At 38.9% G+C, this 18242-nt stretch overlaps 2 protein-coding genes across 2 annotated transcripts; both read right to left on the bottom strand.

Moving 5' to 3' along the window:
* Positions 1 to 11329: 11329 nt before the first annotated feature.
* LOC102719282 lies at positions 11330 to 12368 on the bottom strand. Its single transcript, XM_040522758.1, has 4 exons — positions 12277 to 12368; positions 12106 to 12182; positions 11787 to 12012; positions 11330 to 11700 (listed from the first exon to the last, which is right to left on the bottom strand). Exons 1-4 carry the CDS (start codon positions 12362 to 12364, stop codon positions 11555 to 11557), a joined length of 537 nt encoding a protein of 178 aa, XP_040378692.1. The 5' UTR covers positions 12365 to 12368; the 3' UTR covers positions 11330 to 11554.
* A 4461-nt stretch (positions 12369 to 16829) lies between these two features.
* Positions 16830 to 18059, bottom strand: LOC102719568. The gene is made up of 5 exons (XM_040521553.1): positions 18007 to 18059; positions 17781 to 17944; positions 17597 to 17652; positions 17033 to 17372; positions 16830 to 16942 (listed from the first exon to the last, which is right to left on the bottom strand). Exons 1-5 carry the CDS (start codon positions 18057 to 18059, stop codon positions 16830 to 16832), a joined length of 726 nt encoding a protein of 241 aa, XP_040377487.1.
* Positions 18060 to 18242: the final 183 nt, after the last annotated feature.

Raw genomic sequence — 18242 nt, forward strand, 5'->3', positions numbered from 1 at the left:
CGTAGACGCGTAGCTACAGGGCTGGCCAGTGGCAGATGGAATTCGCACTGTCGCACAGAAAGCATATTTTCGTTAGAATTAGCCTGGAGACAATTGACATGACACAGCACGAAGATCACACATAATAAAAGGCATAAACCGGAGTATTTCGTAGTGAACAACGTACAACCGAGTTGGCGAGTTCGGATGAGAGTTCAATCTGCGTACGTGGACGTACGGCATCCGTGTTGCACATCCATGCGGACGTAGACATGTATAGGAGTATAGGACGTACGTCATGCAAATTCAACTGGAAATTAAGACGGCTCATGCATACAGCTGGCACGGTTGTAAATACATGGTAGCATATTCGAACCTACAAAAGCTTCATGCCGTCCATAAAAGAGACATTCATGGGAGGAGAGACTAGGTATTATACTACTACCTCTGTACCATAATATACGAGATTCTGACTATTCACTTATAATTATTAATTATTTGTCTTATTTGAAAATTTAATATAAATATAAAAATTTATAAGTAAACTGCTTTTAATGATAAAGAAAATAATAAACAAAATAAATAATACTTTTAATTTTTTAATAAGATGAGTAGTCAAACATAACAAATAGAAAGTCAAAATTCCTTTTAATTTGGGACGGAGGGAGTACTATATTAGTCAGTCAACCCGTATGTTGAGTTATTATATTATTATTGTTAATACAAAAATTAGTTGCTAGTTAAATATATTGGTAATTTGGAATTATAGACTCTTTATGACTTTATAATTAGTTACTTTGACTTTATAATTAGTTACTTTGAACTTTAAATAAATAAAAATATGAAAATGAGAGTTCAAAAGATTTAAACCTTCAGAATTATAAATTCTAACATTCATAGTTATTAAATTCTAGAAAGACTAAAACTTAAAGAATCAATGGTATTTTCAAGGGTAAATGGTGTTCCTACTTTTGTTATCAACTCTAATTGTGATGTGATTTTTACTCATATTTTTTCAACTTTATAAGTTTGCTCTCATTTTTTAAATTGAAACTGGTGTTTCCCCCTATTCAGTTGAGTGATCTTACAGCATTAAAATTCATATCAAGCTGCATTCTTATGCCTGATCTTATTTTTCTGAAAAAAATGAACAGGTGAAAAATCCTATTAAACAAGGGGAAATTAACCACAAAATATCTAATGTCAAAAGAGGGGCAAAATCAGAAAGTATTCAAAAAGTAGGGGCAAGCTTGTGAACTGCATGCATGTCTTTAACACCATTATAAGCCAAATTTAAATTTTCAATTTTAAATTTAGAGTTAATTTGGTAGTTTTTTTTACTGAAATTTATTTTTAGTATTAGCTTTTAGATTGCTAATAATATGTATATAAAATTCTTAATTAGCAAATATGTCCTATAATCACCTCATGCATCGTCACAACACTCCATCCTGTCGAAGGCTGGTCTCCAGGTGAACCTTTATGGAGGCATTCCTTTGGTTGACTTTCTTCATGTACCATTGGCCATTGTTGGGAACGTATATACATCAGCTTGTTGGCAATTGAGATCCTCTACAGTACTACAACCAGAGGATCCAGATCCGCTTGTTGTCTATATGGCGATGTCCTCCGAGGATCGGATTTGATAGTTGTGGTCTATAAAATATCTAGATGAACAATTGTTTTACTGTTTAATTACCCTCCAATGTTATCTTTCGTTTTGGTTCGATGTCAATCAAAAAAATGTTGCGAGCAAATTCCATTGCACATTAATTGGTCACTGGTCAGATTTTTTTTGAATGACAAGTGACTAAATACAAATTACAAATCATTGTAGAAACAATTGTTATGTAGTTCCTCATAAACCATAGATGGAAGTGTTATCTCTATCTTAAGTTTATTATGATAAGTAGTTTTTTTTAATTAATTGTCATTTTGTAACATGGTCTTTCCACCCACGATCTTTATAATAGTTGGCTGCAACTTCTTTAAAGCAAAGATCCGAAGAGAGTGTGTCCTGGGATGGCAATTATGCTCGTTTACCCGTGGTAAAAACCCTATTTATGTTGAGTTTGTTCTTTGTTTAATACCCATGGGTATTTTTATTGGGTCTAAATTAGTACCCAACATGTATGGGTACAGGTAGACACTATCCATACCCACTTTATCTATTTACCTGTTAATATAAGACTGACATGTGAGGCCAACTTTCATGCATATAAATTGATTCTAGGGTTTTAGTTCCTCATCGACCGCTCCCATCCCCCACCTCGATGTCACTCCCCTCCCCCACCCACGCCGCCGGCGCCACCCCCTTCCCCGCCTCCGACACCACCGCTGCCACACCCGTCCCCACCTCCGATGCCACCCCCTCCCCCAGCGACGGCGTCCCTGCCTTGTCTCCGATGCCTTCGTCCCTCTTTCCTGCCTCCGACGTGGCCCGCTGCCACCACCACCCCCTCCCCTGAGGCCCTGATGCCGTTGTCCCCCTTCCTCGTCTCTCACGTCGGCGCCCGCATCTGCCATCCGCCGTCCCCGATGCCAGTGCCCCCGTCTCCACCTTTGACACCGATGCCCGTATTCTCTTGTGTCTATTTGTTGTTTTTGGCAGACATGCTTACCCACGGGTATCTCGCGCCCGTGTTTATTTTGGCGGGTAAACAGGTATACCTGTGGGTATATGACGCTCGCAGGTAGTGGGTATGAGCATAGTAAAATTTTTACTCGTGACGTAGTAATATGTTTACCCACAAACATAACTTTTTTCTTATAGGTATAGGCATGTGTAGTCAATACATGTACTCATCGTACCCGATTGCCATCCCTCGTGCCTGCCAAAGTCATCGTTGGATGTGATCATCCATCTCGCTGCGATAATTAAGTAGCTACCCATATGTCCATGTCTCTTGGCGCTTGCTGCAGTACCACATTCTACTGTTAGCAAGTTTATCTATTTATCACCTATACGCACGATCTCATGATGTATGCTATTCATATATACCAGAAATTAGCATTTTGTCCATACGTTACTATGTGATTTTATTAAAAAAATATTATTAACACGTAATTAATATTATTTTTACGTGTATTATATCTTAATTACTACATATATTAGTTACTGACATGTTAGTCTATTTTATTGTACGGTTTTTGCTATGAAAGCAGAGTTAGTAAAAGTGGTTGATATGTACGTTTATAGTATTTTTTTTAAATCAGAGAATTTGTGTGATAGGTGATAAATTCACGATCACTGGCCACTATCAATGATAATGTTTATAGCAGTAAAGAGATATGGGTGTGCATCGTAACGTGCCTGTATGGAGGTATGGTTTATACGGCTCAAAGAACCTATTATGGATGTGAGCTAGTGTTACACAGGCCTGTAGAAGAATGACGTATTTTTTAAAATATGCCTCGCTTGACTTTTCCCGGGTTTGGAGGGAACTTGTTTTGCTCCCTAGGGGACATATGGAGCGCTACGCGTGATATTAGGAAGAGTAAGCGAACTGACGTACCTTTTTAAAGTATTAGGCATACTGGATCCAGGATCCTCATGTCCATGAAAGGGACTCCGTTAGTTGAGACATGCCCATCGAAGAGAGAAATATACACATATATACCCGTCCTTATGTACAAGTTTCTCGGTCAATTTCACCATGAACCGACGGTCCAACAAGAGTACGTAACGATAGTTGTTCCCCGCCGGCCGATTTCTGTACTGAGAGGGGGTCCGTATCGTCAGCCTTTGCCTCGAAAGGCAAAATTTGCCGTTAGTCCCATCTAGGCCATCCATTTAGCAATCAGCGGCTGGTGGCTCCGTGCGTCGGCTGTATCACAGGAGAATCAATTAGCAGCTAATTAACGAGGGAATCTGAATTTTGTATGCATGAAAACACAAAGAAACAACTATCGCTTGCTTTTTTGGTTGATGTCTCACCATAATGTGCATTCTAGTGCTCTTTTTTTCAAGCCTATAAGTCAGGTGCTTATCTCGAAGTAAAAGTATATTACTCCATGGTGGTGTTCTTATTTCGAGTCATTTGGTTTTTTAGCCCTTTATCTCGTTTTGTCCCCGCTCACTTTGCCGCTAGAAATATGTTTGTTAATTTTGTATCTATAAGAGGAATACCTGATTCTTTCAGTTAATTTGGTGCTAATCAATCATTTGTTGGAGCCAACACATGCAACCGTGGATTGCTGAATGAGTGGCTAGATTGAAGCAACGGCAAAGTCTGCCTTTAAGGCCAAAGGCAGACGATACGGACCCACTAATTAAGAGGGCGAGAGGGAAACAAAACGTACTCAACTGTCCACCATGCATGCGCGCGCGTAGGTGGTATGTACACGTTTGATGTTTCTACGAACGTTTTGCAGAAAAAATCTCATGGGTGGCTACTATCCCATAATAATTTTTTTTTCGATCTCTGCTCTAAAGTTTAACCATTCATCTTATTTAAAAAATTTATAAAAAAACTTTTAAAAAAATAAGTTATGTATAAAGTATTATTCATATTTTATCATCTAACAATAATAAAAATATTAATCACAAAAATATTTTAAATAAAACGAAGAGTCAAATATTATATCGAAAAACTAAAGGTAGTAATAAGCTTTTGGCACCGTGGAGTTAGTTTCAAGGTCCCATGCATGATCCCAGTCACGACGAGTGAACCGCGAGTGCGCCGCATCGACGACGGCGCCGCCTCTCTACTGCCCGCGCGGCTGGCGGGCGAGCGAGCTGAGCAGGGTCGGGGTCACCGGAAAGTGCATCCTCCCACGGGGCGGCACGTAGCGGGCGCGGTCGCGCGAGCCGACGTGCCCTTTCGGCGACGGCACGACGTCCACCCGGCGCATGAGCGGGACCGCTGGAGAGTAGCATATAGGCTATAGCCCATAGGCTGAGTTAAGGCTTGACGTCGTTGCTGCGGTAGCCGCTGAGACGTGGCTTTGTCACTAAATTGATTTGGCATCTAGCTTCGATTATACTCTTCCCGCTTTTTTTTACAATGATTTTTCGATCCTATATTTGACTTTCGTCTAATTTAAATGTATTAAAATGATAAATTAAATCATAATATAATAATTAATAATTCTTTTAAATAAGACGAATAAGATAGACAGTTAAATTAAATTCATAAAACAATAATATTAAAAAAGGCAAAGTCAGTATTTGGTTATTCCGATCTCCCGACGTTGGGCCGCCACGATCAGTAGTGAACCTAGAATAGGAATTACCGGGGTTCAATATGTATTAATTATCTAATTTTTATACTTGTACACTAATTAATATGGTATAATTTAGTAAGAATCGGGTAATTTACCTGAGGTTCGAGGACCCTGGGTAAGTCTTTATAGGTTCGCCACTGGCCACGATCACAATATTGTCAGTAGTTGAGACCGTTCCTAGCGTATACACGCACTTACGGGTGGTAATGGGTCTAACTATTTTACCTGCAAAATTTAAGGGTCGGATTCAAAATAGGTTAAAAATAAAATTGTAAAGAGTTTTAAGCTAATTTTTTAAGAATTAAATAGGGTTATAAAAAAAACCTCGGGTCTTAGTCCATTCCTACCCTACACGCACTACGGCACTAGCAATTTTCCGTGCGTTGTAACATGAATAAGAAGATGAGAAAGTTAAGTGTATTTTATATGGTGATGCATAAAACATTTCCTTTGAGTCTATCTCCTCTACTCTAAATCTTTGTTTTTTCCTATCAGTTCATTCAGAAGATACGACGCTCCAAATTAGGTAAAAGACATGGTAGATGGAACAAGCATTAACCTCGCATTTTACATGTTCAAATTCACTATATACAAGAACAAATAGACATCTACTACACTTGATTTTATTTGATCTACTATTCATTGCAATGTCAAATAATAACTAATAAACTAGCTACTATTTTGCCATGGTTACACTATCGAATAAAAATGATTGTTTTCTATGGTTGTTATAGAAGTGGTATTTTTTCTCTATGTGTATAATAATAAAAAAAAACTCTAGTACGAGGATTTGTAAGAGGATTGTAGGAGAATCGAGATTTAAAGGTTTCACTTAAAATTAAAATTTATATGTGGTTCTTCGTGGAAAAGTAAATCATAATAGAAAATAACCTTGCTAAATGGAACGATAAGAAATATGAGCAATGTTGTTTTTGAAATGTGCAAGAGACAATTAACGTTTATTTTTTATTGTCATATTACCTGTTTTGCATGGCGATGTTTCTTGTCTAATGAAGATTCACTACTGACAATGGCACAGTCGGCCTCCGAGCCTACCATGCAAAACAACGATGAGAACCAATGTCTATCTGGATAAAATTGCATGGAAAAACACAATCGGTGTAATCATAGCAGACAGTTTAACTTTATTAAAAAATAAATGGAATATTTATTTAACTAAGGAAAAAGTATCGATTACCCCTTAAATCCGAAAAACAGATATCGTTTACCCTGAACTTTCAATACCAGGTGAATTAACCCCCTCAACCCAACCCAATCCAATACAGTTTTATTCTACGTTACGCACACATGGCAATTCAGTCATTATTTTTTAAAAAATATGAAACCCATCTGTTATAACATGTCTCTCTCTCCCCCTCCCTTTTTCTTGGGCCGGAGGACAGGCGGGGGCGAGGGCGGCGGGTCGACGAGCTCAGCCGGCTCCGGTGGCGGTGGCGACCTTATTCCCAACCGTCGCGACGGCGCGGAACTTGGACACGCCGACACTGCGGCGGCCGCTCCCTCGGACACATCCTCGGTGCCCTCCCTCACCCGCACGCCGCCATTCTCGGCGCCGTCCGCACGGCCTCCGCCTTGCCCGCCCGCCACGTCGAGGCAGACGGCGCAGAGCTGCGACGAGGAGGAGGAAACGGCGAAACAGGGCAGGAGGCGGAGGTCCGCGGGGGGAGGTAGTATACTCTACTGTAGTGGTACGTTTTACGAAGCAGAGACCAGACACGTGCGTAGGCAGGACCTCAGATCGGTTCATCCGTACGCCATCTAGCTGCTCGGTGATTCTCAGTCCCTTCAGATCTGACCGACGCAGAGCGCCGGTTGCCACGTACCGCGCGCGTGTCCGGCCGCCACGCCGATCGCCTGCCCGTACGCGCATCTCTGTGCCCGCGTCGTGACGAAACAGATGCCTTTGTGCTGCCGGTTTTCCACCAGACAAATGCATACTATATGAACGCGCGTTACGCGCCCGTGGACAAAACTCTCACGAGTCACAGCCGGTCAACCGGATCAATCAACAAGCTTTAGCCGGTACTACTCGATCAGAACACCGTCTTGACCTGTCTCGCTACAGAAATGCGTTATGCGTTACTGTTCCGTGTATCAGCAAACGGCACATCGGCGCCGACGGAACGTTTTTCCTTTTTCCAGTATTCCTGCCTGCTGCGTGCCGCCTGTGTGCGTGCCTGTCTCGGCTCAGGTACGGCATGGCCCAGTGGCCCAATTCGAAGCGCGAGCAAGGACTCATCCGGTCATCCCCTCGATACGAGAGGACAGAAGAAGTCTATTTCACCTCCTTACTGTAGCCTCATTCTTATTTTGGTACGTCTCCACAAAAACTATCAATATACCCATGCTAACACTACAATCTAATTTTATAATATAAATAAATTATTATAAATCATCTTTTGCAATCATATATAAACAAAACATTCAAATTTATTTGTATATCAAGCATTTATTAATTTAATTATTAAAAAACACTAACAAAATAGTTACAAACCACCATTTTGGGGGCTATTATAGCTTTACATAATTAATTATAGGTTATACCACATTGTAATAAATTGATAGTTTTCAAGTTTGAAAAGTAATTGCAGAACTTAAAGGTCCATATTTATATGCTAATTTCAGAGACATTTCAACAATAAATTGATACACTAATTTTAGAATCACTACGATAGCAACTTCACATATTGCAAGGAAAATTTTAATTAAATATTTCATTCACATTATCTGATATTAACATAAAATTTAAACTGTATGAAGCTAAATTTAATGAAAACCATTTCTTATAAATATGAGTTGCATCACATATAACTTTCCGTCTTCCTATAATAAATGAAATTTTGTAGACATTTTATATATCAAAAATACAAAACAACTGTGCAACTCTCAAAGCTAAATTTGTTACGAGTTTAAAAACAAATTTCTTCATGTCTTCTTATATTACATAAAAAGATATCTGGATCAAATATTAAATGATCATATAATTCATAGCAAATATTTATCGCACGATTTTTTTGTAGTTTTAAAATATATATGAATTTTTTTAACAAATTGAAATTACAAATGATATTTTTCATTAGTTATGTTTCTAGTTCATTATTATTAGGATGTGAATATATATTTCCATGATGTAAAAAAATATTATACAATGATGCGTTATTTGACAGACCAAGAAATTTACTTATTTCACATAAGAACATGGTGCTAACAAAATATTTCTGGAACGCCGCCACGTACCCACTCATATTTTATTAGAGATTTATATGTGATATTATTGATAGTGATTTGACTATTTGGGTGTGCAATAGCAGTGGTATAGAGCATTGATCGATTTTATGTTTAGAGCAAATGTGGTATGATATTGATAACGAAGTTCGTTATCTTGATATTATTATCAGCGTTGTAACGATGTTATTGAAAATTGTGATTAAACTTAAAGATATACATTACATGTTTATTGATATTTATGATTAAAAATTTTATATATTTATCTTTATAGATAGTCTAATACATAGAAAATGTTTCTAACTGGAAAGATATCAAACTCTGTAATTGGTAAGATAATTTGATAATTTCTAGTTTAGAAGTCACTAATATATGAAAAGTCTATGTAAACAGAGGTGAAGTCTGTCATAGCCTCCAACCTTACGAAAATGATTTTAGTCGTCTGCTTCGAAGAATGATGAATGAAATATGTGGCATGAGTAAAATTAGTTCACGAGCTGTAGGGTAGAGAGATAAAAACACTCACTCATCGTTTAATATATGCTAAACATGTGTGGTTTAGATGCTGAAGTGGTGTTTTGTGTGGCGCTTACATATAAGTACTAACAAAAATAAAATTAAAATATCTTTTTGTCCACATGTCCTAGTCACATCCCCTATCGCATGCCAGTATCATTATAAACATTGAGATGTGGACACTATGAATGTGATTCACATGTCAGTGGTGGTAAGAGCACCATCGTAGAAACAATTTTAATAGCAAAGTCAACTACTAGTTGTTACGTATCTTAGATTAAATTCAACATGTATAATAGATTGGCTATTAGTTTACCTCTAATCTTTATCTTATGTCTCTTTCTCTCACCTATGCATTTAATACAATTTTTTTTTGTTATGTGTATAGCTGGCTCTAGCGTGAGAGCCAATACCACATCTTTTTTGTTTACTATCCCTTGCTTATTGTCTACTGTTATACTTACTCTAATGACAAAATATGCACCCCTCTCTCACACCTCTCTCTTCCAAGCCGACCTCCTGGGAAGAGACGGCGGTGGCAAAGGAGCAACAATGGAGGGCACAAATTAAACCCATATGCCTCTTAGGAGATGTCTGGTTTCGTGTGCCTTACTTGAGCCAGGACCAGTAGATACAACATTTCACTGTTGGGTTAGGTGCATATGGTTTGGAGCATGGCTCATCTAGTTCACAAGGCATGGTCGAGCCTGGTTGTGGGGTAACACAAACTAGGTCCGTTTCTCTTCGGCCAGCTCATGGTGGCCACATTAATGATACTATTACAAGGTAATCAGTAGAAATTAACTAGTATTATGATATACTAAGCTATATTAAGAACAAATATGATAGATAATGTCTATTATTTTTTGAGATAATTAAAAACTCCGCTATTAGTTTTTCTCTCGCAGTGCAACATCTTCGATCCATCGACCAAACAAATCCAAACATATACAGACTCCCTGTATGAAGCAATCAGACACATCAAAGTTGCATCCTTATGTCCTGGCCTAGCCTAGCCAAATGTATCTGGTTAACCTGGCTACAAGCATCAGCTCCTGCATGCAAAGCTCGTCGCTCGGATCCAATCCACTAGCCCCTCCGCCGACTGGTAAGGACGTGTCATCGGGCAAAAATGATGCTTGGGCCCATGGATAAGTAAGGGAGGCAAAAATGAACTTTTTCCACGAGGACCTGCTTAGTTCCTAAAATCTTTTTCTAAAAACATCACATTAAATTTTTAAATATTTAAATAAAATATTAAATATATATGAACATTAAAACTAATTATGCAGTTATGGGGAAAATCGTGAGACAAATCTTTTAAGCCTAATTAGTACCTGATTAGCCATAAGTACTACCATACGAGCATATGCTAATGCCGGATTAATTAGACTCAAAAAATCCGTCTCGTAGTTTATAGGCGGAATCTAAAATTTGTTTTGTAATTAGACTACGTTTAATACTTTAAATGTATGACTGTGACATTTTCCTAAAAAATTTTGCCATCTAATCAGACGCTTGAATAGGCCCGTAAATTCAAATATCCCGAGCACTAGCCCTATTTTGCAGTGAACAACCTAAGAAATAATTTAGTACTCCTTTAGGTTCTTTATGCCTGATATGACGTTTAAATATATGTTTCACTCATCTTATTTAAAATTATGTAATTATTATTTATTTTATTATCATTTGTTTTGACCATTAAGGCATTGAACACTATGTATATTTTGTATATTTATATAGAAAATTAAATAAGATGAATGCTTAAATGTAGATCTAAAAGTTAATGATGTAGAACATAAAAAAATTGAAGAAAGTTCTCATGTTGATAAGTAGGTATTTCATTTGTACTAATAACTAGTACACGATTGGATGTTACATAGTACTATGAATTTAGATACAGTGTCTAGATTTATATTACCGTATAATATCTAATCATATGCGGGGTATCTAACTACTCATTCCATCCAGAAAAAAAACAAATTAGATAGTTTTTCATTTGGAAAGGAAGGGGCATTACCCTATTGCAATAGGGGGAGTATCGTACTGGGTTATCACCAGACAAGGAGGGCTAGGTTCGCAGGTACAGAGATACGCGTAAAGGAATCTCCATTAAGATATGAACAAAATATGGAGGGGAAATTGGGGGTCTATTTAGGGCTAATTTGGGGTGATTTAGATTCTCAAAAGGAACTGTTTGATAGTTAGCTTTTGAGAATCTGATAAGCTCTGAAACCAGCTTCTAACTTTTTGGTTCATTTTCTATAATCTTTAACTACAAATTATTCGAAGCTAGCAGAAGCAACTTTTAAAAAAAAACTATGGCCACAAGAAGCTTCCAAACAACCCTTAGATTGATGTCAAAGTGTCCTCTTAGTTTTTTGGTAGTTTGAATAGTACATATATGACGGTTTGGTTTGAAGCCAAATAGCTAGCAGTATTCACCCTACCAATAAATTGTTAATGGCAAAAATGTTTAGATTTTGGCGCTAACAAAGAATTGATAGGGTAGAGAACCAAACATAAGAACCATGGCAGCGTCGCCTTTGAGGAATTGAGGTCGCTGGTGCAATCCACCGGTGTCTCCTCAGATCAGCAGCCAGGCGGTGGCGGCGGCGCCGAGAAACGCGAGCAAACGTGGAGAAGCGGCGTTGGCCTTGCCACCGTCGCTGCTGTAGTCGCCATAAATGTCCGGGTAGTCGCCTACCTGCGGCTCCAAGTCGTTGAAGTCCCCTGCGCGAAAAGCCAGTTTAGTAGAGGGGAGACGCGACGCGAGAGGAGATTGCAAACGGAATGCACGGCTGGCTATCTCTGGGAACCTCTCTTGACGGTGTGGCTGCATCCCCGCCTGAGCGCGTAGCGCGCGTCCTCCACGGAGGCGCCGTTGTAGAAGCGGAAGCCGTCCAGCGCGCTCGCCACGCAGTTGAGCACGTCCTCCGTCTCCACCACGCACGCGCCGCCGCAGTAGTCGTCCACCTCCCCCGGCGGCACGGCTATTATCCCCGACGGGTTCAGCCTGTACGCGCCCTCGCAGCAGCTGTACACCTGCACGCCCGCACGTACGCCGCGATCTTCACCCCAGTGCTCTCGTGGTGAGAGGTGACCTGTGTGTTGATCGATGATCGGTTGGTTAATTACCTGGCCGTCGTCGAAGCACCGCAGGGACCTCCACGGCAAGCCCGGCAAGGGGTCGATCGGCACCGGCACGTCACCATCTGTCACTAAGGATGTATCATTTCGCTTTTCCACATCAGATCGAGTTGCATATCTTCATCTGGTGTCTGTGGCCGTCGAAGCGTGGGTGCGCACCTGGCTTGCAGAAGGGCGCGCACAGGAAGAGGACGGCGGCGGCGAGGCAGCACCAGCGGCGGCTGAGGCGAGCGGCGGAGAGGTCCATTGTGCATCGGTGGTCGAGCCGGGGCTGTTCAGGCCCTTTCGGAGGCCATTTTAGTCCCATACTCCCATGCATGGTGGGGTGGGGGGTGAAGTGGTTTAAGGAGCACGCCGATGAGGCCGAAGTGAAGAAGACGAAACGTGCCCGCGGGCGGATTCAGGCCTACCTGCACCTGTCTCTTCCTTTTCCATGCGTACGAGTATGAGCATCTTGGTCTGTATGCTGCTTCACTTGTGCTTCTGGATTGAGAAACGCAAAAGTTGTCGGAAAGACGACGATTTGGAGCGGGAAATGCCTGTCGAAATGGAACTACTTGGTTTATAATTGGCTACTTGTGCTAGCGGGACCCTTTTTGGTGGGAAAAACGTATCGGATGGGATGTTAGTTGTTTGCCACTCGGGTCAGCCTGACGCTGCCTCGCTTAATTTCACCAGTATTGGTAAGTGCTAACTACTACTGTACTACACATTCGTGTTAGGTTGTCTATGGTGAAAAAATAAATTCTTCTAGAATTCATCTTCGGTGATGCATCATCGATCGAGACTCAAGAACGAGGGTTTACAAGAAATTTCCCCGTGTTCCTTGACACATGGATATGCTCTGGGAAAATTCCTTGCATGCACTCCAAACATTAGACTATCCCATGTGTGCCCCTAAATTTTGCTAACTTCTTTGCATACTCTTAAATTTTAACTAGCAGGTTTGCCCGCGCATTTGCGCGGCTAGATTTAGGTCATTTTTATGTTTTATTCATATCTCTTTTGATCTTTAAACTCTAAAATATGTGATTGTTTACTTCTCTTAATTATTTTCTATTTTAGTGTAATTTTATTGAATATTCATCTATTTTTATTGATTCTTTAAGTGTATTAATCGTGCCAACTTGAAACGATAGCTACATGTGATATCTATTTATATGTTTTACTTTATCGGTTCTACATGTCAGATTTATTTTAAATTCTGGTACATGCTTACAAACAGAATGATTCTATTTTTATGTTTTGTTCATATTTATCAATTTTTATCACCAGAGCAAATGTGTACGTTAATGATCTCTATTCTTATACGGATAGGACTTTGGCCTTTGCCTCGTGTGGGCAATTAAATTTCCTAGCTTGCTTTTGATTAGGCTACGTTATCCCGATGGTACATATCCACCTATCAACTTTCCAAAATGGCGAATATTGAGTTTAGATTCATATAGCAGCACAATCAATCTTCACCATTAAAATCTAGACTTACCATATCTAACGGATGCTATTTTGTGTTTTTCTCTAATTAACGTGGTAATTTTTAGCCTGGTGGCCCACACATATTATGCAGCTAGCATCCTTATAACTTGTATTTATATAAGGTTTCTTATCTTGATAGTAATTATTTTTAATTGTTAAATCAAATTTAATTTTCTCCAAATTATATTTTTACACGAATCTCATTTCCCCTATTCTAAATGTACATATACATAAACTCTTTTCTACATAATATATTATTTGTAATTTAAATTTTAGATTCTAAAATATGAGTTTATATGTTGACTCTTTCTATTAATTTTACTTATTTTGAACATGAATTTATATGTTTTCAATTTGTATTTATAGATGGATTATTCCCTCAATATCAATTATTTTAGAAATTTTATCTAATATTTATTTTTTTTCTAAATTGTATTTACAAATGGACTCTTTTTTTATTATTTTTCTTTATTTCAAATTCCGAAATGGTATTTCTGATCAGATTCTTTTTTTATTTATAGGTAAACTCTTCCCTTAATATAAGTATTTTATAAATTTTAATCTGAGATTTGGATTTTTCTAAAATATATTTACACATGAACTCTTTTTTATTATTTTTTATCCAGTGAATCGAACAATAATGAGAAAGGTGTTTGTTAAATAATAAATCTAATGTTCGTCTAAACATATGCATATATAAAGAAAGGATGACATAGCAAACTAAAACCTGTGGCGAAAAAGAAGAAAGGAAAAAAAATGAATTGTCATGTTGCTTTGCCTGTCCCAACATGCAAACCGTGCTTGTTCTTCTTATTCACTGTTTGATTGTTTCTAGATGTTGATTGTAGTTGTGTTGTACCGATAAGCCGATTGCTTCTTTGGTGCTCGGCATTTCTCCAAACAGAATCATAGACAAATTAATATTAGGAAAAATTTTGACTGCCATGACATGGGCAAATGTCGGTAATTTTTTTATCCGTTGCCTTGGTGGAGTCCGAGAACAATACCAATTGAAAATAGTGCTTTATTTGATTTTATCTGCTATTTATTACGTATGATCTATTTGCTTTTCCTTTATATAATAAATCTAGACTATGTAATCTAGATACATCACAATCTAGCGGTGTAGATTTATTTTCTTTTTCTTCTATTAACGTATAGCCTCAGAGTGAACGTAGTTACACAAATGAATAAATATATCTTCAACCGGACAAACAGCCAGGCAACGATCAATGATTTCATTTTTTTTCCAATAAATCTACGCCATTAAAATCTAAAGTCTGTCACGTTGTTGTTCGATCAGAGTAAGAGTCTGATTCCATATATGTAGCCAAATTGAGAGGGTTACCATAATTTTTTTTCCAATATCTTTAAATATGATTCTATTTCTTACATATATTTAAATTAATCTATTAAAATATAGACTTACTACGATCTAATGACATAGATTTTTCCACATAATATTTAATTTTCTAAAAAAGTTACCACGTCAACAAAAAACTGTGTGGCTTTTGATTAGACGGATTGTATTGGCATAACTGAGATTAAAAGTTCATGTCAAATAAAACTTGTCGCTTAGGATAACATGGACTCTTTAGTTTCAGTTATCATAAAATTTATTAAATTAAAAATAAATATTAAGCTGTCCATACCTTCTACCTTCGACTCTCAATGATTTTATTTTCTCTTTTTCCTGAGTAACAGATCAGATATACGCGGCAACCATCAATGATTTTGTTTTTTTTCCCGTAACAGAGATATACGCTGCAACGATCAATGATTTTGTTTTTTTCCTGAGTAACATATATATATATACACGGAATCTGATTTAACGGTGCATTTTTTTTCTCCGATTAATCTACACCGCTATAATGTAGACCCGCCATGATCTAATGGTGCATCGACATTTCTTTCAGCCCTAATATTATGGACGCCAGCACGTCGTAGAACCAATCCAGCAGAAACGACATCTTCAGCGGCGAAGGTATATAGCACTCGTTTACTTCTTTCTGACTGATGCGGTTGGGGACCAGCTTGTCTTATCTTTCGATGATTCGATCTTCCTTCCCTGAGCTTGCGTTTCGACTCATGAGGAAGCAACCCCGTCTGTATTTGTACTGTTTGTAGTTGAGAATTTATAGAGTACTCCATAGTAGTTACCGGGCGATCAACGACACATGGCGAGAGGAGAGTCTACATGGCCTTACTGTTCGCGTCACCTGACGGATCTGGTGCATCAGTTTGTCATCCGACGGGAGTCCTTACAATCCAGATCTATTATTATCGAACATATTTTTTTCCTTATTAATCTACACCGTTATAATTTGGATCCACCATGATCTAACGACGCATATTATTTTCTTTTTTTCGATTAACGTGATAATTTCTAGCCTTTAGAGTGAACGTGATGCCTCCTTTCAGCCTGTCTTATATTATAATAGAAGATAGATAGATTTTGATCCCTTCATGTCCTTTTGGTCGATTGACCTCTAGTTGACTTTTTTTTTGCAAAAATGTCAGTTTTGCCCTTATGCCTGGAAAGAAAAGCAATAGAAATACGTGAAATATAGTATTAAAAAGCTATAAATTCATTGCGTGTGACTATTATATTCCTTATCTTGTAAGGTATTATTCGTGGCAAAAATATTTTATAATAATAATAAAATATATCATTTTTATTAAAAATATATGTAATGCATTTTTGTGATAGTAGTATAATAGATTGGCTACGTGTCGTATAACTTTAAAAAATGTTACCCATAATTTAAAAATGTTACACATATATTTAAATATATATATTTAAAATTTTAATGTGTAAATATGATAACTTAAATTTATTATGGTTACTATTTAAAAATCCATTTTTCTACCCATATTACTTTCTCGCACATCAAACTTATTGTCATATAATTAACAAAGTATTGTATTTTTAATGTGTAAATACTTTATTTACTCATTACTTACATATTCAGGGATAAATTAGTCACTTTTACACTTATTTAACGATCAACTAACAGAATGGATATAGAAGGGATCAAAACAAATATTTAGGGGTATATATATATATAGAGTGACCAAAACTCAATGAATGAATTTTCTCTATGCTCTGTTCACTTGTTCATTTAATCCGTACGTTTCATTTCCGGGGTACATGCATATTTACGCATTTTGGGAATCATTACAAGTTAATTATCCCAGTTAGCCGTGCGAGGGTACAAGTGCTTTTGGCATCGCCATCACGCCATGTGTGTCACCGCAAGGATGGCCGCCCACACAAGGTTGCCGACGCGAAGTCGGCCGGCGCCGTTCGCGGCGGAGCTTCCGGACACAAGAGAACCCTTAGCGGCGCCTGCACGGACGACGAGGCAAGATCAAGGTCACGTTCCAGTGGCCGGCTAACCAGCTCGATTCTCCTGACATAAATACAAGTGTGCCTCACCGTGCGACGGGGAATGGCGATCGTCCGCGTCGCCGGTGGCGACTGTGGCGCCGTTGGCCGTGGCCGCGGTGACCACCCTGCACGACATCTCGAAGACGGCGCGGTAGCCCTTGATGAGGCCGGCGCTGTATCCCTGGAAGTTGGAGAGGATGTCGTCCATGCAGCCCGTCATCATCATCATGTGCCCGAAGCACGGCGTGTCGCACAGCGCCGCGCTGGCGTTCGTGCTCGTGTCCAGCACCGCGGCGCGGTGGCCGCGACCGCCGCCGGCGGTGGCGCCTTGCGTTGAAGCCCTCGCGTTGCTGCTGATCCCAATTTGCTGCAGGCACTTGTTGATCACCTAATCGAGCAAATTGACCACCGTGTCAATGTTAATTAACAGGATCAAAATCACCATGCAAACATAAACTAGCTGGAGCGGAAGTGACTGTAGCCTAGTGATTACATAAGACCTTAGTATCAAAGTTCAAGGTTTGACTTTTTGTTGGAGCAAATTTCAATGGGAGACGTCTAGTGTGTTCTTATAAAAAAAATAAACTAGCTAGAGAAATCGATATGCCGTACCGTGTGGTTATCGAAGCAAAGAACCGCTTTTGCTACGATCTGGACTGCATCTTGCGCTGCATGCGAGTGTCGGACAAAACCAAACTGTTGATTAGCCTTTGAAACGAGCGAGAGCAATGGAACCTACCAGTGGGACTAATCAGTTAATAGTGATACTGAAGCTGGAGTGACAGCAGCTGTGTACCTTTGCAGGAGGGGATACACGTACAGAGGATGACAGCAGCTGCAAGAAGAACGTGTTTGGATGAACACTGGGGATCCATCGGCACACTGACAAACAAGAGACAAATTACACACCTCCTGAAACAAACAGCGATCGAGATCAAGCATGCAGGAAAAGGCAAATTTCTGGCCGGTTGTGCTCGCCAAAAAGGACACTAAGCTCGTATATAAATCCCCGGCTAATTAACCTGTCGAAATCGACATTGCGCAATCTTAACTGAAAACCATAATACTTTAGCATCCCAGTTGACCAAGAGCTGCATATAATAGCTAACGGATTATCTTCTTTTTTCACCAAGTTGGAAACAGGTACATGCGGTTGATCAACAAACTTTCGCTAATTTCCAATATCATTTCATGTTTTCCAAATTAAAATTGAAGTACAGGAGAATCATCCCAAAGCAAGCACGCGCGTATGCATGAT

The sequence above is a fragment of the Oryza brachyantha genome, chromosome 3 (genome assembly GCF_000231095.2).
Source record: "Oryza brachyantha chromosome 3, ObraRS2, whole genome shotgun sequence".
Taxonomy (NCBI): domain Eukaryota; kingdom Viridiplantae; phylum Streptophyta; class Magnoliopsida; order Poales; family Poaceae; genus Oryza; species Oryza brachyantha.